This window comes from Podarcis pityusensis (assembly GCF_964106645.2).
Source record: "Podarcis pityusensis genome assembly, chromosome: 2".
Taxonomy (NCBI): Eukaryota; Metazoa; Chordata; class Lepidosauria; order Squamata; family Lacertidae; genus Podarcis; species Podarcis pityusensis.
The window spans coordinates 27,376,099-27,399,914 of NC_138029.1; the positions used below are offsets into that span (position 1 = coordinate 27,376,099).

Here is a 23,816-nt window from a genome sequence, read left to right on the forward strand (position 1 = left end):
GATCCTGTGGTTTTTTTTCTAATAAAGTGGTGTGAATCAGAGTCATTTTCCTCCATTTTAAGGATCTTTAACAATAATGCCTGAATTTTCTTTGAAAATCCTATGGACTTGATTACATCCAGTGAAAAGAAAGTTACTTGGGGCCACAGCAACTACTGTGCTTCCTGGGTGAGGGCTTAATAGTGCGGGTAATTTAGATATTGCAAATAGGTAACTAGCAGTAGGTTGGGTTGTTGTTGTCGTCTCCCTCCCCCCCCCCCCCAAACATGCTGGGTTTCCCTTGGAAAGGATCAATCTGGATTAAATGGGGGAAAATGTTAATGCCAACAACACCATGTGTGCACTTGTGGAAAAAAATTGCATCCATGAGGAGCACACATCCCACACTAAACACCTATCTGGAAGCACCCAAAAACATTGTGGTAAGTTGCAGACATTCTCAGAAAAGTATATTCTCCCCTAGCATGGTTTAATCCTTTTGGTATGAAGAAATGTTTAGAAGATTGCTCATCATGCAAAGTCTGTAATAACCCAAATGACTGGTACATTAGAGTTTAACTGGTAATTGTTGCAGAAACGTTCATAGGTAGCAGCCTATTTTGTAGTGTGCCTCATCCACCTGATGTAAGTCTGTGCACTTATATTGCAGTATGCTAGTCAATCTTTGAACAGCCACAGCACTCTGCTCTCCCCCGCCACCCTCCAATCCTTTGGACCCTTTGGGGAATCGAGCGTGCAATTGCGCTGGTTCTGGATTTTTTGTAGTCAAGAAACCCATGAATGATAGTGATTTGTCTTTAATAATGTAACAGAAATGTTGATAATATTTGCAGTTGCACACTGGAGGGATGGTTTCCTAAAAGTTTGGGGGCAAGGGTCACGAGAACAATGTTTTGTGGGAATTCTTTCTAAGCTTTCCATCTTGGGACTTTTTGAAGGTTAATGTTCTGTGGAAAAATGGCTGGAAAGAGAAATCTCTGTAGTCTCCAGTGTTAGAAACAGATAAAGCCAGGAGCTAAATGACACCTTAAACCTAGGTTATGGGTGCCACAACAGAATGTCTAGGTGTGTGTTTTTATAACAAGAATACAAAGCTAAAAATTTCATCCAGTGAAAAGGAAGTCACTTGGGACCATGGTGATGAATGAACTGCAGCTAAAATATTATGTTCATTTTTCACATGGTCTAGTCCTTCCCCTGCCTGCCCCCCCTAATATTCTTAAGAGGGTCTCTCTTCCAGTCTTCAGATAGTAGTTGGAAATGGGGAGGCAGAGAAAATGTCCTTTCTTCCTTCCACTCTGCAGTTTTAATGTGAAATCTTAGGCGCTGTACTGCACCCAGAGCTCAGAAACCGCTTGCGCTAATGAAATTCCCTGTCGCAAAATGTGCCTAGAACAATGAGGGTTTCAAACACAGGCAGTATCCAAAATGCTGAGCTTGGAGAATGCCATTCTCCATGCACCGATGGAAATATGTAGTGTCTCACTATCTTACTGAGGACCAAACTAGATGAAACGCACATCACACAATTAACATTTGTGTAACTGGCTTTTTAAAACTAAATGTCAGGGGGAACCAACAAACTCACAGTATGGTATAAAATACACATGACAATAATATGAAGGCCTTGAGTGGGTGATCACCTGGGAATCCCATGTATGCCATCTTGGTTTCCACAATGGAGGCAAGGTGGGATATATCAAATGGAAGAAAATAAACAAACTGGTTACTCCTGGTAGCTTCAAAGATCACTGGGTTTTAGTTATTGTTTAGTATTGTTTAGTATTGTTTCACCTCATGTCAAGAGGAAGGAAGGAAGAAGGAAGGAAACAATAATTTCTCTGTTTCTTATTATCACTGTCTTACAGCTTACTCTTTATGCACTGAATCTATCCATAGGATTTATTTGTGGAGAAAAACAAAGAACTATACTCTGAACTATTGTTTGGAGTGGAAAAAAGCCCAGAAAATATATAATGAAAGGGTATTAATCTGCAACCAGAACAGAGACGCCATCTTCTTAAAGAGGTTTGAGGGAGCCTGTGTGTGATGCCGCACAATGTCATGACATCATGCGTGTCACACTGTGTGACGTCATGACATCATGTGCACACGCTGTGAAGGTCCAGGGGTGGAGTCGAATGCTCCCTGAATACTGACGCCGCTCTGCCCTCTCAAAAGAAAAAGAAATACTTGAGGGGGACCGAAACTTCCTCAATCCCTAGGAGTTGTCTTGCCTGAACCAGAACATCCCTGGCACTTTATATATTGGCTGTCATCCAGTAATACCCATGAGTAGCATCCGTGCCCAATTTTTTAAAAGCGATTTTCCCTTTTAGAATGTGCACCGAAAGGTTTTTTTTAAAAAAAAAAAAACAACAACCATGTGGGAATTTTGCTTGAGAGTTTTGCAGCCTAAACCGAAACCCCATTGAACACAGTAAGACTTACAACCATGTAAATGTAACGATACTGTTCTTTCTGCTGATAAAATGAGACATTTGTATTGGAATCTTTGTGTTTCTGGGGGGCATACGAAAACTTCCAGTCTCTGTCAGGCATCATATAACCAGAAGCAGGAACTTGTTAAGCCACACACTGGGGAAATTCACTGAACACTTGTTACATTGCTCGCGCTCTCGCTGTCTGAGGCAAGATCAATCATTGCATTAACACAAGTGTCTAACTAGAACATCTGTGCCCTAATTCAAGAGGTTCCTTCCAGGAAATCTCATGGATGAAAATAAAACCTGATAGGAGAGGCACTTCTTTGCTGAATCAATACATTTTAACCCTTCATATAATGCTCATTATGGCAACAGGGAGAGAGAAAAAGGGATATCCAGGAAAAGTAAAGAACATTTCTTGGTGGGTGGGTTGTGTCTCGCATGTTCAATTTCTGAAAGAGATATTATTTAACATTAATACTCTTATCTTATGCACACTTCCCCCTGAAATAAGTCGTAATTGACATAGGCCGATGATATACTTTTTATGTTTTAAATATTAACCACCCAGATTGAAATCACAATAAGGAAAAGGCCTTTCAAACAAAAGAGACCCCATAAACAAACATCTCCTTGAGGCTCAAATTAAGCAGACACAGCATGGATGTATTTCTTTAGAAAACACAACTACTTCTTGCAAAGGAGGCCAGGAATACAGCCTTGGAGTGAGAAGAAGCCAGGAGACCCTGCCTTCCTGCCCACTGTCTCACCAGGGTGGTACATGCTCTGGTTTTCTCCTGCTTGGACTACTGCAGCACATTCTACGTGGGGCTACCTTTGAAGGTGACTCGAAAACTGCAATTAATCCAGAATCCAGCTGCTAGATTGGCGACGGGGGGCAGCTGCCGGGACCATACAACACTGGTCCTAAAGGATCTTCACTGGCTCCCAGTACGTTTCCAAGCACAATTCAAAGTGCATACCCTCCAAGTGGTGTGGATGTGACCGGGAAATAAGTTCCAGAGGATCTCTGTTTGCATGAACAGATCAAGGTTGTGGAACCTGTTGCCCTCCATCAGTTGTTGGACTTCAGCTCTCATCATCACTGACCATAGGCCATGTTGGCTGAGGCTGCTGGGAACTGGAGTCCAGCAATGTCTAGGGGGCTACAGGTCCTTGACCCAATAAAGAAAAGCACTTCTAGTACGTAAAAGGGTATTTTCTTCGAGGAAATATAAGGGTCCAAGAACTGGGAGAGATGACTGAGGGCAAGCTACTGGTCTGGGAGAGGGGTGCTTGCTCATCCTCACCGTCCCTCTGCAGCTGCCTGTGCAGAATGCAGCAAGGGCTCCAAAAACCCATCCTGACACTGCTAGTTGCTTCGCTGTTTGCAGAAAGCAGAATAGCTTTCAGTCTATTAATGCATACCCCCTTCATGGGTGAGATTCATTAAGCATAATGGATGCTTGTTCTTTGCAAGCCACAGGAAAGGATGTAGAAATGCTTTTTTGCTTTCGCAATGTGATTCTAAATAACCTAACAGCGAGAGATTGGTGCAAAGCAGTTGCCTTAACAATAGCCCTGTGAGAAGCCTTCATTTGAAGGCGGGTGAGCATTGACCCTTCGTTCATACTCAGAAATGTGTTTGTGCAAACTGAAGGGGATGCCTCCACATTTTAAGTCCTGCAGCTTTCGATCCAGATTGTTTTGAGCATACAACGCTACTTACATTTTACTGTGTTCATGCATGTCACTCAATAAAAAGTTGCTTGAACAGTTTCGTATATATGTTTTTAATCTCGTTTAAATTTCCTAACCTCTTCCTTACCCGCCTATCTTTTATGTTTCAGCCGTCTGTAAAATTTCCTCTGCCTTTTGATATTGTCGTGAAACTTTTATACATTCAACCTCATTGTTTCGGTATACAACATAACATCTTCAGGGGAAAGCAAAGCTATTACATTATCTGCCAATTGATGGGGTGGTGGTGGTGGTGGAGGAGGAGGAGGAGGAGGAGAGAGCTAAATATTTTTCTTTCTTTTTTTAAAATACTTTTTGGAGGACATGATAAATAATAGTAATAATAATAATAATAATAATAATAATAATAATAATATTTTTTATTTATTTATACCCCGCCCTCCCCGGCCAGAGCCGGGCTCAGGGCGGCTAACACCAGTAAAATTACAATTAAAAATAAAATAAAAAAATAAAATAAACCAATTTAAAATACATGATGCATTTTGCAGGCTGGTTAAACGCCTGTGAACGTATCTCCATCTAATGGCTTAGCCAAGTATTGCATGTTGCTTCAGTTGGAAGCAATGCTTTTCTGCACACAATGTAGTTTGTGGAATTCACTGTCACAAGAAGTGCTGTGGACCATCAGCTGTAAAAGGAGACCAGCCAGATCCATACTGAGGGGGTGGGGTGGGACTATCAATAGCTATCAGCTTTATAGGGAGGCATTTTGCCTCTGAATATTGAGTTGCTTGGGTTCAGCTGTGGAAAGTGCTATTAACTTTAAGCATTGCTTGTGGGCTTCTTGCTGGGATCTGCTTAGCAACTGAGGGAAGCAGGATGCTGTTGTGTTAAATGGTTCTTTGGCCTCTGCTAGAGGTTTTATGACCGTGGTAAGTCCTACGGTATATGCTCACTCATAACCTTTCTTTACTTTTCACTCTATAAAGAGAGCAGCTTTTAATACAGTGGTACAGCGGGAGGCGCTGTGGGTTAAACCACAGAGCCTAGGACTTGCAGATCAGAATGTCGGCTGTTTGAATCCCCGTGACGGGGTGAGTTCCGATTGTTTGGTCCCTGCTCCTGCCAACCTAGCAGTTCAAAAGCACATCAAGTGCAAGTAGATAAATAGGTACCGCTCCGGTGGGAAGGTAAACGGTGTTTCTGTGTGCTGCTCTGCTTTGCCAGAAGCGGCTTAGTCATGCTGGCCACATGACCCGGAAGCTGTACACCGGCTCCCACGGCCAATAAAGCGAGAGTCGGCCACAATTGGACCTAATGGTCAGGGGTACCTTTACCTTGTGTTACAGACGCTTCAGGCTACACACTCTGCTAACCCAGAAATAGTACCTCGGGTTAAGAACTTTGCGTCAGGATGAGAACAGAAATCGCGCAGCAGCAGCGGGAGGCCCCATTAGCTAAAGTGGTGCTTCAGGTTAAGAACAGTTTCAGGTTAAGAACGGACCTCCAGAATGAATTAAGTTCTTAACCCGAGGTACCACTGTAGAAGGGTGTGGTCGAGGGGTCGGCAACATTTTCTGAGGCCGATCTGGTCCACTCCCCAGCAGACCTCTCAGTGGGCTGGAGCGTGTGTGCCCGTGCATGCGCTCAAGCTATTTCCGGCTCCTCCATCGGCGCTCTTCCGACCTGGAAGTCGGTCCCTGCAGCGAGGAAAAAAATGGTGCCATGGGGGGGGGGACACACAGAATCCCCATGCCAATCCATGGAATGGCCGTGGACCAGTTCCAGGAAGCTCATGGGCCAGAAGCGGCCCATGGGCCTTAGGTTGTCAACCTCTGATCTGGTCAATTTAGGTTACAAGTGGAAACTGCAACAAAAGGTTGAAGCATGGAATGCTTGTGTTCAGGGTTCTAGCTATCCTGCTTCCATTGCACCTTGTCAGTATTTAATGGGCTCTTTGCATGCTATGTCACCGCTGGGTGCTTGTAGAAGTCGGCTGGTAGTTCATTTTTCTCTTCTTCTTTGGCAATCGCTTGTATAGGAGTATGATTGTCTTCCATGAACACTAACTTAACAGTGAGTCCATAAGTCACCTCAGGTAGTGCATTGATGCATCAGCAGAGTATAAAGAGCCCTGGAAAAGTCTTCAGAGGTTTCCTGCTCCCAGCAGAAAAAGTTTCTTCTCCAGTTAAGGCAAACCTCTCCCACACAGTTCTAAGTAACAAAGTGTTTATTGACTTCAGATACAAGACAAAGCTAAACACTACTAAAACATTCCTGTTTAGACAGGCCTTACCTAGATGCTTAGAAAGGTGACTCGATTTGTTTTAGTATTTTACCTTATTGTATGTTTTAAAGCATGGTTGTGACTCTTTCTTGATTTCACTGCTTTATCTTTTCTGTAAACCGCTTTGGGGTCCTTTTAAGTGGTGCATAAATTTAAGGATTTTTTTTAACATTTATGAAATAAAATTTTATTTTTAAAAAATATATATATCTTGTTTTGCAGATTTTTATCTGTGCCTCGTCTACAGTTTCATCTACAGACGAAATAGTATTGAGTTCGGAAGACGCTCGGTTCCCTTTAAAAGCCGAGAGACAACGACTCTGCCCTACACAAAGATGGCGCCCGGGAGGCTGAACTAGTGGAAATCTCGCCTGCCCTTCCGGGCCGAGAAGCGCCCTTGCCCCTGTCAAAGATGGCGAACGTTGACACGTCAGAGGTGGGAGGCGGGAGGCGACGCGGCCCGTTCCGGTTGAGGGAAAGGCGGCGGCGGGACGACGGCGATGGCGGCGACGGCGTCTGCCGAGGCGGCGGCGCTGGACGCCCTGAAGCGGGGCGGCCCGGGGGCGGCCGAGTCGCTCTTCGAGGCGCACGCGGTGGCGGAGCTGAGGGCCGTGGAGCGGCAGGTCCGCGCGGGCATCGAGGGCAAACGGGAGGAGCTCCGGCAGATGGTCGGCGAGCGCTACCGGGACCTCATCGAGGCGGCCGACACCATTGCCGAGATGCGGCTCAGCGCCGAGCACCTCGTGGAGGCCGTGCGGGGGCTGCAGCAGCGGCGGGACAAGGGACGCGCCGGAGGGGGCGGCGCCCCTCATAACGGCCAGCCCGCCGCGCGGAGGCCGGCGGTTGAGGTGGGGGCTTGCTGAGGGGCGCGGTGGGGGGCGGGGCGCGGTGTCTTAAACCTGGCTCCCGCCAGCTGCTGTGGGTGGACTACAACTCCCGTAAGTGCATCACAGGTTCAGGAAATGGTCGGAGGTGGTTGGGAACCCATTACCTCGTTTAATACAGTGCTTCCCAATCTCATGGATTTATTTATTTTTTGGTTCGGGGTGGTGGTGGGGGGGTTTGCAGGCAAAGTTGCTGAGCTTTTTTGTTTTTATAAAGGGGATACACCAAAGTTGTTGAATGGGGGTGTGACGGTTATATATATATATATATATATATATATATAAAACACGTGTGTGTGTGTATACACGCGCGCACACACACATATATGCATATATACACACATACACACCCCACAAGGAGGACATGGCTACACCCTGCTGTTTTTGGACTACAACTCCTACTACCCCTGACCTGCTGGCTGGGGAGGATGGGAGTTGCAGTCTCAACAACTGCTGGGGACTCAGGTTTGAGAAACACTAGACTACCCGCTGGGGGGGGGTTCCCCCAATTAATTAATGATTGCCTTTGTTCATTAGAAGCTTCCTACCCTAAATGAGGAAGCAGGAGAAGGTGTAAGTGCATTACAGGTGGTTCAGGAAATTATCTGGGGCAGTGTGAAGCTGTTATGTTTAAAGCAGTGTTTCCCAAACTTGGGTCTGCTTGGGGTTACCTTTGTCTCTCTCCCTCCCCCCCCCCCCAGTTAATTAACAATTAACTTTGCTAGTTAGAGACATTCTACCCATCAAAATGTATTGAGGAAGCAGGAGAAGACGTAAGTGCGCTTAGAGGTTCAGGCAGGGCTTTTTTTTCCAGCCGGAACTCAGTTCTAGCACCTCTCAGGTGGGTGCCATTGCCATTCATAAATGAACAAGGGAGGTGTTTGTGGTGAGTTCTGGCACCTTTTTTTCCAGAAAAATAGCACTGGAATCATTCAGAAAATGATCTGGATAATGCAAAGCTGTTACATCATTTAAAACTTGAAAAGTGAGTTAGTCTGATCAGTGTTTTGATGCGTGAGCTCCTGGGTAAGCGTTCCAAAGTGAAAGATTAATAAAGCAAGGCAGAGCCAATAAAGCAAAACAGAGGTGGGAACTAGCTGGGTTTTTTGCCCTGGGTGAAGCCTCCAGAAGGGCACCATTGAGGCTTCCAGCCTGTGTTTGTGCGTTTGCAAATATGTGGCGTTTGTGTACCAAACTGGGTCTTTGTTCCCTGTGAAATAAAGCCTACTTTTGCCCCTGTAGCAAAGAGAACTGATATGTGTTATGTTAACTTATACCTTAACCTCCATGATCATATTATAAACTTTCTTATAAGTAGCTAGCTACCCACGTTGCTTATCTACTAGTACAGCTCCTGCGGGAATCTTTTGTCCTTTTTGAGTTAGTAAACATGGGTAAACTGTGCACTTAATATAACAAACCCTGTGGCATATAGTTATATGAACTATAATTCTGAATATATGCTAGCAACATCTCCTCTTTTTCAAAACACTTTCAATCCATGCTCCAGTAGTTTCTGTATGTGCATCAATTTATTTCATAGGGTGCACTTATTTTTCCCTACCTAGGCAGTACGCCAGTCACAGGAGAAGTTCTACTGTTTGGCAGCACAGATCCAACTACTACTGCAGATTCCTGAGAAAATCTGGAGTGCTATGGAATCCTCTCAGTACTTATATGCCACCCAGTTGTACCTGCTATGCTGCCACCTCCAGCGCCTCCTGCAGCTGGATTCTTCCGGCACCAGCTACAGCCCAATTCTGGCACGTTTTCCTATCCTTGCACGACAAGTAGCTGCAGCTAGCCATTTCCGGTAAGTAGCCAGCCAATTTCTTCTTCTTCTAGCTTTGCTCATCTTGTTGCTGTGATGCATTAGCTGCATCATGATTGGATTACAGTAACACACTTAACTACAGGGCTGCCCTCGAAAACAACTAGAATGTTTTAGTTGCTGTGAAATGTTACCGCAAATGCTGTTGGGGTTTGTTAGCTGCTTTGCGTGCCTTTGTGGAAAGTGAGATAAAAATGTTAATATTAATTTTAAAAGGCTTATTTTGAACCGTAGGCCTTCCTCTCCCAAGAACTTGGACTTAGAAATGGTATCAGAGACACAAAAGATGATGCTAAGTAGCTTAGAGAACTATAGTCCTGCAGTTTTGTCACTAAGCACAGAATAAGGTATTTTAACTGCAAATCTGTCAGTTTCCATAATATTCTGAGAATCTCTACTGATTTCTACTACCCATTGTTGTGAAGGATTTATGACAAGCAATAAATGGGTGCAGTTCTTAAAACTTTAAAACCCAGCGGCGATGAGAGTATGCTTAAGGTGAGTGTATGCTTAAGCTGCATAGCTTGGCTGTTGAACCTCTACAAGGAAGTAGAGAGTTCAAAAAATTAAACAAACAATATTCAAATTGTTTCCCAAGTTGCCCCTGAAAAATTAGTCTCTTGGATGTGTTCAGTTCTATCTCTTGCTTTCCTTATGGAAAACTGAACCAAGTGTTTGTTGGTGATTGGATAGGCTCCTGAGGGCTGCCAAAAGTTCTGACATTGCAACAGAAGCAGGTGTGTGAGTAAATGGGTACATACACATTTCTGGTTTAGAAGCTGCAGCTCCAGTCAGTTTCTGCAACAGCTCCTCTGCCTTATGGCTAAGTCGAAAATATGATTAACTCCATTGCGGAGACTATCTGGAGCCATGTATTGCTTAGCCCTAGCTTTTGGATTATGTTATGCATGCAAATTACTGTAGAATCTGGGAGAAGTTTGTTTTGGTTGCACCAGAGCCATTTATTAAAACTTCCCTGATGTTTGAGTTGGACATTTCACATGAATATTGATTGCTTACTTTACACACACACACACACACACACACACACACACACACTCTTCTAAATGGATTGCATCCACTCTAGACACTTGCTTCAGGTCATTCTGCTGGTTGTAATGTGTTCCCTCGGAGGATTGATGATAAGCCTAAAATTAGTATGCTGTGTTAGATTTGGTTGTCCATCTAGATTGGTGTTCTTTGTTTAGGTTTTATTTTATCTAATACTTTTGGGAGAAGGAAGAAGATCAGGAACCTTTGGGACTGTACATTATATTTAGGTCTATCTCTGACCCTTATTGCTGTTGGCTTTATGAAATGCGTACTCCACATATGCCACTTTCCTGCCAAAGCACTAAAAATGTTGGATATAGTGATGGTTTAAAAAAATCTAACAGACATATTTTAAAAAATAAAATAAAAAAATAGAGTGAAAAGGAAGATAAGCATATACCTGCTGCAGTTCTGTACCCATTTGCCTTTGAGTAAGCTCCAAGAATTAAGTGGGATTTACTTCTGAACAGGATTGTGCAGTTGAGTGCTATCTCTTTCATACTGTACATAATGGAGTTACATAATTACCAGGCAGCATGGTCACTGCAGGAAACAGTTTTGGGAAGAGGGACCAGCTGAGCTGATGGTGTATGACGCTTTTACTAACTTGCCCTTTTCTAATATGTGGCCAATTGGAATGGCTGCTGCTGAAGGCAATTCTAGGAAGAGAGGAGCAAACTGGAATTGGTCCTAGCCACGCTGATGAAAGGGGTTTGCATCCACAGCATAATAGCTTTAATATAACTTTTTAGTCTATTAGCATAGATCCGAGTTATTATTCACCCAAAGCTCCCTTCAGTTAGGCAAGAGAAGTAAAATAGCTACCACTTTCTTTATGATGTTATGCAGCTCTAAGCTATCATTTCCCACCACTGATTCTTGTTTTGAACTTTACATTTCTTCATTGAGTGTTGCACAGCACACCTCTTGACGGTGCCTCCTTTGTCTACCAATTAGGTCAACAATCCTACATGAGAGCAAGTTGCTACTGAAATGCCAGACTGTTTTGGACCAAGCCGTAGCAGAGGCATTGTGTTCAGCCATGCTTCTTGAGGGGAGTTCTCCACGCCAGGCTCTTGCTGACTTTCTGCTGGCCAGGAAGTCTGCAATTCAGCAGCTTCTGGATCAGCCCCATCATGGTGAGTGCAAGTGAAATTTTCATCTAAATCAGTGTACAGTAACCTCGGGTTACGTACTGCCCTTGTTGCGTATCCTACAGGATACGCACGTGGCAAACCCCGAAATAATGGGAAGGCTTTTGACGCCTGCACAGAAGCAGGCTACCGCCACGTGCACCTGTGCAGAACAGGCACTTCTGGTTACAAATGTTTTGGGGTGCGCACGGACCCCCAGAATGAATTAAAATCGTATCCAGAGGTATCACTGTACCATCTCAGGCCACTTCCTGGTCTGAACCTTTGTTTCTTCCATTAGATGGACACTAAGCAGACTTATTCCTACACTGAATAAATGTCAGTGGCAATTTATTGGTTTCAGAGATGTGAGTGTTTCCCCACCCCATTAATAAAGGAATGGCTATATATCTGCCTTGTCTTTGGAGAAGTTACTAACAGTAGTTCACTTGAGACTACTGTAGTTTTGGGATTATTTCACAGCAATATTCATGTATTTCTAATCCTAAAGTAGAAGTAATAACTAGAAGGGTCTATTAACTAGCCGGATCGGATGTAAGGCCTTTTTTGAATGTAGGGATGACTACCACTGTGGCCCAAACTTCAGGAAATAACCCAGATGAATCAATAAGTGAAAATATTACTGCCAGCAGGGAGGCCCACCAGTCGATGTTAGATTTCAGCAGTTCTGGGGGCAAATAGTCTATGCCTGGTGCTTTATTATTTTTAAACTGTGAAATTAAGGTTCTTGGCCTCAGTCATAGATACTGGAGGCCAGTCTGGTAAGTTTTCCAAAGATTCTGGTTTTTGGTTTACCTCATCATCCTGCCCATGATAGAGTGATAATATTGCATCTGATAGTACACACTGGAACATTACAAGTATTCTCCAGCAGGCCTGATGTTGTATGCCAGAAGAGGCAGATGTCCTTATCGTGAGGGGCCTTTATTAAGATATGCCAAGCGTGTTTTTCTACTTCCTGTTTTTTTCCATCTTAGCAGCAGTTTATACTTCTGTCTGAGGGTGACATATTCATTAATTAAGAGGGGTAAATTAGAGTTCCTATATTTATGGTAATCTCTCTTCAGTTAGCTTTTAGCCTGCTTGCACTCTTTGTCGAACCAGCTGGAAGATCTGATCAATCTTCTTGAGCCACTGTTCTTGATCTCAGTTTTCAAGTGGTCTTCCAACCTTTCAGTCAAAATCTTAAATAAATTCATAGCCTCAGCAGCAGAGGTAGCTGAGATAATAGCAGTATGATTAGTCCTTAAGTCATCTGCATGAAGGTGAGTCAGCGCTAGATTGAGTACTGATGTCCACTTAATTCTATTGCCTGCAGGAACACCTAAGTTTGCATTAGAGATAAATTGAGTTTTAGGGGGGGAGAATTGTTAAAGTTAGAATCTTAAGAGTTTGAAGTGACACAAGAGTCATCTAGTCCAACTCCCTGCAATGCAGGAATCTCAGCTAAAGCATCCATGACTGATGGCCATCCAATCACTGCTAAAAAACCTCCAAGGAAGGAGAGTTGACTACCTCTCGTGAGAGTCTGCTCCACTGCTGAACAGCTCTTACTTTCAGAAGGTTTTTCCACTTGTTTACTCTTAAATCTACTTTCTTGTCACTTGAAGCCATTGCCTCGAGTCCTGCCCTCCAGGAGAAAACAAGCATGCTCCCTCTTCTATGTCACAGTCCTTAAGATATTTGAAAATGGCTATCATATCTCCCCTCAGTCTCCTCTTTTCCAAGCTAAACATACCCAGCTGCTTCAAACACTCCTCATAAAGATTAGTTTCCAAACCCTTGATCATCTTGGTTGCCCTCTTCTGCACATGTTCTAGCTTGTCAACATCCTTCTTAAATTGTGGTTGTCGTTTGGATAACATTTTAAAACTGCTGTTTCTCCCCCCCCCCCCAGTTGAATTTTGAGGAAATGGAAATATGTTAACCATCAAATGATACTTTTTTTCTTTGCAACCCAGGGCGGCAGTTGCAATGCAGAAGAAAGTGTCTGTCTATGAGCACAATACTTCTACCTTGCAAAATGGCTGCTATTATTGACTGGCTTTTTTTTTTAACCAGATGCTGGCATTAAAGCGCAAGTTTGTTCCTTGGTGGAGCTGCTAGCCACAACCCTGTATCAAGCACATGCCCTCTTCTATTCCCTGCCAGAGGGAATGCCTTCAGACCCATCTCTTCCCTGTGGCTTGCTCTTCTCAACCCTGGAGACCATCACAAGCCAGCATCCAGCAGGTGAGCAGCAAAACTGGTAGGGACTATGCAAAATTACCATGTTATCGTTGGTCAGGGCCTAGTTTAATCCTCAGTAGCCTGACCTCTCTTCTCCCCTAGGTAAGGGCATCACAGCTTTGAAGGAAGAAACCAAGCTGAGCAGCTCATTCAAATATTTGCCATCTTCCATCGCAGAATTCCAGCCAACACTCAGAACTCTGGCACATCCTATTAGCCAGGATTACCTTAGAGATACACTTCAGAAATGGATCAATATGTGAGTCTGAGGAACTAGCTTTGCCATCATGATCCACTTGAAAAGCACATTGCCTGGTCCATTGTAGACTTGGGTAAAACTCTTTGTGTGAAAATCATTGTGGTTGGCAGTGCTTTTTTCCTAAAAAAAATGTTTAGGGGTACTCTCATTCCATCTGAGACTCAGGAAACATCATGGCAGGAAATGAGGTCGCCATCGGGGGTAGCAGCGGAACTGATGATTCACCGTGCTACAGAAGAAACTAAAAAATTTAAAATTTTCAGTTTCTTCTCCCATTAGATTCACAAAATGTTTAGGGGTATGCATACCCCTGCATCCCCCCAGAAAAAAAGCACTGGTGGTTGGTACTGATTACCTGAATTTCATAGATTGAACAAATTAAGAAAAAGATGCAGCTTTCAAAAGTGTACCTAGATATTTCGTAGCACCCTAACTATTGTGGAATATGGCCTTCTGCTGGTCTCATTTGCTTCCTGCTGCCTCTGGGTTCACTCTGGGATAATTCTGGTCCATCTGACAGCCCTAACTAGCCAGGTAGTGCTGCCTTCTCAGCATCATTGTACCTTACCTTGGTCAGATTGGGGTCTACAGGTTTACAGGTGAAGCCAATCCGGCATTCCCGTCAGTGCACCTGCACAGTCCCATCCTTGTCTTTGTCCTGCCCCATTTCAGTTCTGGGTAAGGTGCAGCAATGGAAAGTCATTTTAGTTGCTCCACCCTACCACCCAAATATTGTGCTTTAGTTTTCTGTCACTGCAAGGTGGACATTTGAACTCTATTTATACTCTTTGTCATGATAATTTAAAAGGGTACTCTTCCTCTTATGCTCCAGTCACCACACAAGTGGAGGCTCAATATATTTGAACTCTCTTCCTGAGAACACTGCTGTGTTAAAACACTAGTGAAAGATAAGTGCCTATTTTGAATTCTTCATAATTTTATCTGTATTTACAAGATTGTGACACTTCACATACCCATCATCCTTTGTTCAGGGAGAGTGTGAGTTTATCTTTACCCTTTGCCATCACATTGGCTCCTAGCTGCGCCTGTTTGACCCCTGTTTTACCTGATTCAGTAAAGGCCACAATTCACATAAGCAGATGAGTATTTTTCAATGCAGCTTTTAATTACTATGCAGGAAGAAGTAGTGGCTCTGCAATTATTGTGCAGGGAAAAGTAACTCCCAAGGGAGTTCTTCAGGCAGCGACTCATCTAGCATTTCTTTCAGGTGCAATGATGACATCAGATCTGGGATCACAAACTTGCTGGTTTATGTGAAGAGCCTTAAAGGTCTGGCTGGAATTCGTGATGCTGTGTGGGAACTGCTCACCAGTGAGTCCATGAGTCAGAACTGGGAGACAGTATGTCACCGACTCCTTGACAAACCCATCTTTTTTTGGGAAGATTTGTTACAACAGCTTTTCTTGGACAGATTACAGGTAATATATTGTCACAGTTGGGCTAGGTAGCTTAAAGGTTAACAAACTAAGCAAAAATATTATTTGCCATAGAAATTGAGCTTTTTGGTTTTGGACAATAGCTACTCCTGTGTAGGACTAGTTCAGAGATGTTTGTGATGTATTAGGAAATTTCCACTCTGGTTCTCTTTATGTGTAAAGGGAACTTTGTTCAGAATAGAACTATCATCTGATTCTTATCATTTGTAGCTAAATACTAAAGCACCCATAAGCTCCTGTTTCCTCCTAACCCACGCTGGATGAAATTATTCTTATAATAATTGTATATAATTATAATATATGTATCCTTTGTACCTGGATACATCTTCATGTTTACTTTCTAGAGATCAGAAACCCATTTGACTGCATATTTGGTAGCAATATACTTTTTATGCTTACCACTTTTCCAACTTGGTTTAACTGTGCATTGGTTCCTTTGACATCAATTTTGAGTGGAACTTTGGGAAGAACCTTGGGGGTTAAAGGGGGGGGGGCAGATCTCAAGGACATTCCTCAAAACCTGAATGTTGGAGTTTGTGTGTACCCTGCCATTTCCTGCTATATCTTAAAAGCATCCCCATGCTTCTGGTTGGGTCTGTGGTGATGCACCAGCTTTTGTCTCTGTGTAATGAGTTTTTCTTTTCCAGACGCTGACAAAGGAAGGATTTGATGACATCTCCAGCAGCTCCAAGGAGCTCCTTGTTGTGTCTGTACAGGAGCTTGAAGCTAAGGTTGATGCATCTGCCCACAACAAACATATGCTTTTTGAACATAACATGGCCTCTTTCTTATGGTCAGAGAATCCAAATGACTTGCCACCCGATGCAGCCTGGATCAGTGTGGCAAACCGCAGTCAGTTCACCAAGAGTGGGTTATCCATGAAGGCCCAGGCCCACAGCCCACGAGTTCAAAGCTTCTGCAGCGCTCTGGATTCCAAGCTGAAGGCCAAGTTGGAGGACCTTCTGTCCTACTTGCCCTCTGACTCCTCTCTGCCTAAGGATGCTCTGCGTGTTCAACCCAGGAACTCTGCCTTTGACAGGTTTGCTGATGCAGGCACAGTAGAAGAACTGTTGCGCAGCCACTGCATCGGCTGTGTGGATTATGTGCTGGGTTGTGTTAGGGAAGAGCTGCATCAGGCTCAGGACGTACTTCAAGGATGTGCAGACGCTTTGCACAACCCCAAAATCAACACCGTTCTCTTCATGGCACGGCTCTGCCGATCGTTGGGGGAGTTATGCCCGCATTTGAAGCAGTGCATTCTGGGTAAATCAGGTTACACAGAAAGTGTTCTGAGGGAGCCTTGGCCTTTGAAAAAGGTTGGGAAAGGGAAAACTCAAGAGGTGAATCCCATAAAGGCTAAATGGCAAGAATTAAAAGAACGGCTGCTGAAGGATAGCCTGTCTGCCTATCGGATTTGGAGCACAGCTGTTGCTAAAGTGAGTTTCTGTCTTGAAGGTGGTGGAATATCCCTTTCCTCTTGTGCTTTGGTTTGTTTTTTTACTGCATCCAATGCTTCCCACCTTACCATAAGAACAAATGCTTTCTTTGTTTGTGGCAGGGGTCAGCAACGTGCGGCCCCTGGGCCGGAAGCGGTCCATGGAGGCCATTTAACTGGCCCACGAGCTGCCGCAGAACCGAGCCACCTGCTCAGCGAGTCCCGGTGCACTGCACTAAACTGGCACAGTGACTCGCTTCAGCGGTGCTGGAAATCATGTCTGTGCATGCACAGATGCCAGAAATCGCAGGAGTGTGTGCGATCCGGCCCACAGACGGATCTCTGTGGGACTGATCAGGTCCAGGCAAGGTAAACCTTGCCACCCCTTGGTTTGTGGGGACCCTGTTACTAGATGTTTGAAATCTGCAACAGATTGTAAAAAGGCAGGAAAATGTCTGAGCAGTATTCTCTTGTGTGCAGAAATGTCTTGAATCCTACTAGATGCAATGAAGAATCTTGACTTTTCCATGTTTCCTCACCAGAGCTGTGACATGACATTTAGCTCAGATAGCAAAGCAGAATTTGGCTAAAATCAAGGCTGATTATGCCTGTTTTTCCCATGCTTCCCTCCATATCCGTGTCTGCCTCTCAACATGCTAAGGCCAAACAAATTGCTTCACAGATTAATTTTTGTTAGAAATAGTACTAAAATAAAATAAAGGATTTGAAATGAAGGAATGGCATTTGGTAGGACACCTATGGTGCCAGAATGCCAAATGGCAGTTTTCAGAAATTTCATATGTGAAAAATGATGCTGTGATAGTTGCATGCTGACAACCTATGGGCCCCAAATCTCACTTGGGCATAAAAAGATTGGTTCTGATGCTCTCCTGCTGCTGTTATTTGTATTTTACACTTAGGTCCTGGTTCAGGGGTTCACACAGTCGTTGTTAAAGGGTCAAGCTGGATCCATTCTGGCAACAGCCACCAACTGGGAAGAGATTGAAATTGAAGAAGAGACTGAGACTGGAAGCAGTGTAAAGTCCAAGATACGGCTCCCTGTGCAGGTGGGTGAAAAGCAGTAAGATACACACCAACGGTTAGTCTGTACAGTGTTCTCAGTTTACATAAGGGAAAGGGGAACTGATTCTCAAATGTGCCCAATAACCCAGCAGCAGAGCTGAGACTGAAGCCCAAATCTCCTCAGTGCCTTTTCTGAGAAGATGGTGGAATGTTACAAAAGTGCAGTGGGGTGATAGCCACTTGGTTTGATTTTCTTTTTTCCCTGATCATACCTCTAGAGAAGAGGAATGACAGTCATTAGGATCCAGCACCTGCCTCCAGTTTCAAGTTTCCAGTTTCTTGTCCCTGTCTAAGTAATATTTATTCATACTAAGAAGGCACATTTAGTACCAGCTTGTGTTGCTGAGTCTTAGAAATGTATAGATTTTGATGACACAGTTTAGAAGGTTTGTATGTAGACTTAACCTGATGGGGGGTTGATTTATAGCAAGAGTGGCTAACCTGTGGTCTTCCAGAAGTTGTTAGACTATAGCTGCCATCTTCCCTAACTACTGAGCATGCTGGCAAGGGCTGATGGGATTTGAAGTCCAACATCTGGAGGGCCACAAGTTCCCACCCTTGATTTGTAATACCACTTTATGCAGTTCAGGATAAGTGTCACTGTCAAAAGGAGTGTGGAGCTGCCAAAGTAAAAAACAAACACTTGTCCTTTCAAGAAAACATAATGTTTTTACCACTGGTATTCTTCACAGCCATCATGGTGCGTCCAGTCCCTCCTCTTCAGTTTGTGCCAAGAAGTCAATCGAGTTGGAGGCCATACCCTTCCCAAGGTCACCTTGCAGGAACTACTGAAGACTTGTATGACTGAAGTATTAGCTGGCTATGAAAAACTGTCAGGAACGAGCCAGGAAAAGGTGCGTTGTTGGGGGTCTGTGGACCACTGCACAGTGTTTGACTAGATTGATAATCCTGCTCCAAGTGTGTATTCGAAAACCCAGGAAATGAAAAATGTGAATTGTCAAGAGCAAAACTATTGATTGGCTCCCGCTTTGCAAGGCTCGCTCATGGGGAAAGTTCTAACACAGGAGCAGCCAATGTGGTGCCCACAGATGTTGCTGAGCTCAGTGCCCATCAGCCCCGGTCAGTGTAGCCAGTGGTTGTTCAACAACATTTGGAGGGTGACACATTCTGTCCCTTCAGACCATCTCGCTAGTTGAAAAAGCGAAGGGTGTATCTTTTGGGACTTTAATTGCACTGTTTTGTCACTAACCAAGTTGTACTCTGAACAGACCACTGAATGTTTTGTTAAGTTGCTTGGAGACCTTTTTGTGTAGCAATAAACTATTAAGTTCAAGTAAATAATAAAAAAATAGGCCTAAATTGGTCATGTCCGTTAATTTCAGTGGACCTACTCTGAGAATCAGTAATGTTGGCTTACAGCAAACCATTAGTCCTTGCACATGTTCATAGCAGCACTTGAACTCCCAGATCAGTGCTAAAAAAGTATACTAGAAGCCTGATAGCATCTTTGCCCATGAATAAATCTGATTGGAATTGGTGCTACTTACAAATATGTATGCGTTTGACTGTGGCATTAATCTTGCTTTCCCCTTTTCTATAGAAGGCAGCCAATCTTGGAGCAGCTCAGTTAACATAGGGCAGGATTCACCTAACCAGTCCAGTCAGTAGAAGCCCTACATAACAGGGCTCCCCTGCCACCTGCAATTGGCTCGGGGTGGGAGAACCCTCAAAAAAGCAAGCAGGGAGAGGGGAGGGGTAGTGTTCTGTCTGGCAAGCTGAAATACTTGCACAGAGGAAATGATTGGAAGAGTAACATGTTGAATTGAACCCTGAGTGGAGACCCTTCTCCATGCAATGATCTGACATTTTATGGGGAAGCATCTGAATGCTGCAACCACAGGAGCAGGTCTGATTACGTGGGTATTTCTTATAGAGTTGAAGTTCTTAATGGGGGAGGGTATGATTCCATGGGGAAAACCTGTATGTTTGTAACAGTGTGAGCTCACTTTGCATGCTCACACAAAAGCAGTTAGAGGTAACTCTAAAATACAGGACACTGAATAAATTTGAGATGTTCTACAACTGTCCATGTTCTACCTTCTGTATGTAAGTGCTGCGATTCTTTGGCTATCTCTGCTATGAGATTTAAAACAAAAAACAAAAATCCAGGTTCACAGGGGCCTAATAAACATTTTCATACACTAGTGTGATTATCAGGGGACTACTTTTAGTATTTTGGGCACAGGACCACATAATCTAGATGCTTAAAGTGATTGTTGATGAAACTTTAAATATATGTGAGGACTGATGGCCTAGGCATTTGCTTAAGAATCAACCTTATTTTTCCTTCCCCTACCTGTTTCTAGAAAGAAGGGAAGTTACCCATCACTCAGAACAGGGCTTTGCAACTCTTGTATGATCTTCGGTATCTGAATATAGTCCTGACAACTAAGAGTGAAGATATGAAAGGCAGCAGAAACAAGCAGGATTCCAGGTACAGTGCTCTGTCGGGAGTTGAGTGTTTTCAACAGTGGGTTTATTTTTTACTCCCTTTGCAAACCTCAAAATGTTACTGCACCCTTTGTGCTCCAGTCACCTTGCATTGATATATCAGTGTGTATGTGAGGCTACACGCAGGGCTAGTAGGCTCAGACTTGCTTGCCTAGATATCTCAGCTATTTTCTCTCACCTGTGCAGAGCTGAATCTAGGTAATTTAATATTTTCCTACCAGCTCTGAATGTAACCACGACTTACTAAAATTCATTGCTGTTCATTGATTGATAATAAATTACGCTGAAGCAGGTAGGGTATACACTTGGATGCAGATCAGTCCATAGCTTAGGGCACGGATACAAGCAGATGAGGCTGGCTGGAGACAAACCAAGCAAACCTGTATCTCACTCTTTCCATTTGCAGAAAGGAGGAGCACTAGAAGAGGGCCCACAACAGCAATCATGAGTAGCAAGATGCTCCCCGAAATCTGTAATCTGTGCATAAAGTTTTGTAACAGAACAATTCTTAAATAAGGAGCCATTTAACAGAAATCCTTGTCAGAAATCTTGCAGATCTGTACACACACCAGGAGATCAGCAGGGGCACAGTAGTGATTCCAGTCTCAGTAGCTTCAAGGAAAGGTTACATTAAGGCAGCTTATTAGAAACAGGGCATCTTGCTATATAAAATGTATTTGGAACATTTTAAGTTATTCCTCTGGCTTGTAAGGCATCAGTTCAGCTGTAACTGGAAACCAGAATGTAGCTTTAAAAATGTTAAACTCTGTTCTCACTGAATTAAGGGACTTTTAAATAGCTCAGCACAGGATCCTGTTAATTATTCCATTACTACGGTTGGAAAGTGATTGAATGCCTTTTTTTGTTTTCACATCAGTCTTTTCTTGTTGACTGTCAAAAATGTATCTCTGTCCGATATCAGCTTTACTCCCTCTGTTTCAGGATTGAGAAAGAGATAGACTTTCTGGAAAGTTATATAGATCCCTTCGACTTGGATGTCTTTACACCACACTTAAACAGCAACCTTAATCGTCTGGTGCAGCGGACCTCTGTAAGTTCAGGCAAAAGAACATAACTGTTGCAATTTTGTTTGGCTACTGTACTTAAAGATAGGGTGCTTTACTTGGTAAAATTATACACATAGAAATGGCCTTTTGCACTTTGTTCCTTAGCAACAATAGAACCAGTACAATAAAGAAAACCAAGGGGGAAAGGGTTGTGTATGCATACAGTTGGATAGTGGTATAAGCATGTAAGCACATTTTAGGGTACACTTTGATCATGCAGTCCAATAGTTCTCAATTATTTGCAGCATTCAGAATCAAAGCATCGTTTGTCTCCTGAATAGCCAAAACCAAAAATATCCCATGAGATTGTATGGATTTTATCCTTGGAAGTTCATGCCTCATAGTAGACAAACACCTAACACCATGTGATATAAAAGTGAACCTGAAATCCTGGGGGGGGGAGGGAAATGTTTGTTTTAAACACACATGGCCAGGTAGACCGTTAAGAGTTTGCCTTGTGTTTGTTTAAGGGTACTTCCTTTGCTGCTTTCCAATCTAATAAATCCTATTTCTGGTTCACTGAGCACTTGGCAGTTGCATCTACAGTGGTACCTCGGGTTAAGAACTTAATTCGTTCCAGAGGTCCGTTCTTAACCTGAAACTGTTCTTAACCCGAGACACCACTTTAGCTAATGGGGCCTCCCGCTGCCGCCGCCACACGATTTCTGTTCGCATCCTTAAGCAAAGTTCTTAACCCGAGGTACTATTTCTGGGTTAGCAGAGTCTGTAACCTGAAGTGTCTGTAACCCAAGATACCACTGTACTGCCGCCACAACCAAGCAATTACCTTTTTCTGTGCTCCTCTAGGTCCTGTTTGGCTTATTAACAGGGGCAGAGAATCAGTACACCAGCCGAAGCAGTAATTTAACTTCTCAAGAATTACATAACATCCTACCTCTAGCATCTAGTCAAATCAGGTAAGTGACTCACGCTATAGGCAATAGGAAGTCCGTGAAACAAAGCACGTGGGGGTGCAAAATATCTTACCACTTTATTCTTTTTTTCAGATTTGGGCTGTTGCCACTCAGCATGTCAAGCTCACGCAAGACTAAATCAGCTATGAGAAACACTGAACAGAAGGCTCAGGTTTGTTCCTTTATTCTAGCTTATGGTTTTCTCCACTCTTGCCAACTGTTTAGTTGCACTGGTAATGTTAATGCTGATATTTTCCTAGGGAGCCCAGGGTGCTGTTGTTGGGTTTTTAAAAAATAAATAAATCAGAAACTCATATGCTACTCCTGAAGTGTCCAAAGGAAATTGTAGCATACTTTTCTAGGTTTGAAGATGAATTAGTTAAATAGTTTGTCAAATTGTGTATAGGAGTCAATAGCAACATTAGAGTATATTGTTAGTACAGACTTGCACATTGACAGCTTATCTCTAATAATAATAAGGTATGTTAAAGGAGTGATTAATCTAACTGTCTTGTACCCTTCATTCTAGTATGATGCTGACCAAGTAACCCCTGAAGAAATCTTGCTGGGGTATTAATGCATGTGTGAATTGAGTGGCTTCCTCTCCTTTGTAGGCTTCTGTGCTAAGGCTTGCTTATGTAGCCATAGAACTTGATAGCTGCTGTCAAACTTACCAAGTTTACATATGAGAAATTGAATGCATACCAGCAGCTGGCATGGGTTTCCTTCTGTATTGCCATGCAACTACACCCTAGAAGGTGCTGCAGGGAAGGGTGGACAAAGAGGTCTAAAGTTCTCAGTATGTAAAGAAATTCACATGTTAAATATCAGAAGCATCTGTTGCTATGGCAGGGTTATGTTTGGACGTATGTTGCACATACATTTTAATGAACCGACTGGTAATGTAAGACACTACTACATAAGCAAAACTGCCTCCCTTTCTGCTTGCCATTATGATGCTCCTTCCCTGTAGTAATAGAGTAAGCCTTTCAAAATAAGGGAAAGCTACTACTGTAGGTAAGAAAATGGAGTTAACATGTCTGCCCGCTTACCTAGGAAGTTATTGATGGTTGCCGTATGTGGAGCTGGGAGTAGGAGGCACTTTGAGCAGCAGACTGTGTTTCTGTGTCTCAAAAGCCTACAAGGGAAGTGTAAAATTTCCTGAACACGCCAAAAGGCTTCAAGGCAAGGATGATTGTTTCTACAGTTCTCTCTGCTACACAGAGAACTGCACATATTAACCCCCACCCCCACCCCGGTCTGGTTTCATGTAGCTACTAATGAGCCTGCTCTGAATGCAAGCCAGCTTAAAAAGAAGAAAGCCTAGGAGGTTACTGACTTTCTTTTGCTAATTTAACAGATCCCAGCTGCTGCCCTTCTAAGAGCAGAAGAGACGTTCCGCCCTGGCTCCCTGTTCAGGCAGCTTGCAGCTGAGGAGGAGGACACAGCAGCACCATCTTTATTTAAACTTGGCTGGCTCTCTAGCATGACCAAATGATTCAATAAAATGTGAATGATTGTACTTTTTGGCATTGTAAAAAGC

The 23,816-nt window shown here is 43.4% G+C and overlaps 1 protein-coding gene across 3 annotated transcripts; it reads left to right on the forward strand.

The window, feature by feature from the left end:
* The first annotated feature begins 6,918 nt into the window (after positions 1-6,918).
* On the forward strand, positions 6,919-23,795 carry COG1 (component of oligomeric golgi complex 1). 3 transcript variants are annotated; one of them, XM_080994460.1, is made up of 15 exons: positions 6,919-7,283; positions 8,888-9,132; positions 11,161-11,342; positions 13,419-13,589; positions 13,689-13,845; positions 15,074-15,284; positions 15,950-16,738; positions 17,658-17,804; positions 18,513-18,674; positions 20,148-20,275; positions 21,235-21,343; positions 22,167-22,276; positions 22,367-22,445; positions 22,803-22,843; positions 23,634-23,795. In XM_080994460.1, the coding sequence occupies exons 1-15, from the start codon at positions 6,936-6,938 to the stop codon at positions 23,653-23,655; spliced, it is 2,901 nt and encodes a 966-aa protein (XP_080850586.1). In that variant the 5' UTR covers positions 6,919-6,935; the 3' UTR covers positions 23,656-23,795. The 3 variants fall into 3 exon arrangements, with proteins under 3 accessions (XP_080850586.1, XP_080850585.1, XP_080850587.1); XM_080994459.1 differs by lacking the exon at positions 22,803-22,843 and having other exon boundaries at positions 6,920-7,283; XM_080994461.1 differs by lacking the exon at positions 22,803-22,843 and having other exon boundaries at positions 7,264-7,373.
* The last annotated feature ends 21 nt before the right edge of the window (positions 23,796-23,816 follow it).

Coding starts and splice junctions, on each gene's coding strand:
- COG1 (XM_080994459.1), top strand. CDS start 6,936: ATGGCGGCGACGGCGTCTGCCGAGGCGGCGGCGCTGGACGCCCTGAAG. Junction 13,846..15,073: donor CTTCAGAAATGGATCAATAT/GTGAGTCTGAGG, acceptor CATTTCTTTCAG/GTGCAATGATGACATCAGAT. Junction 22,277..22,366: donor CTAGCATCTAGTCAAATCAG/GTAAGTGACTCA, acceptor TCTTTTTTTCAG/ATTTGGGCTGTTGCCACTCA.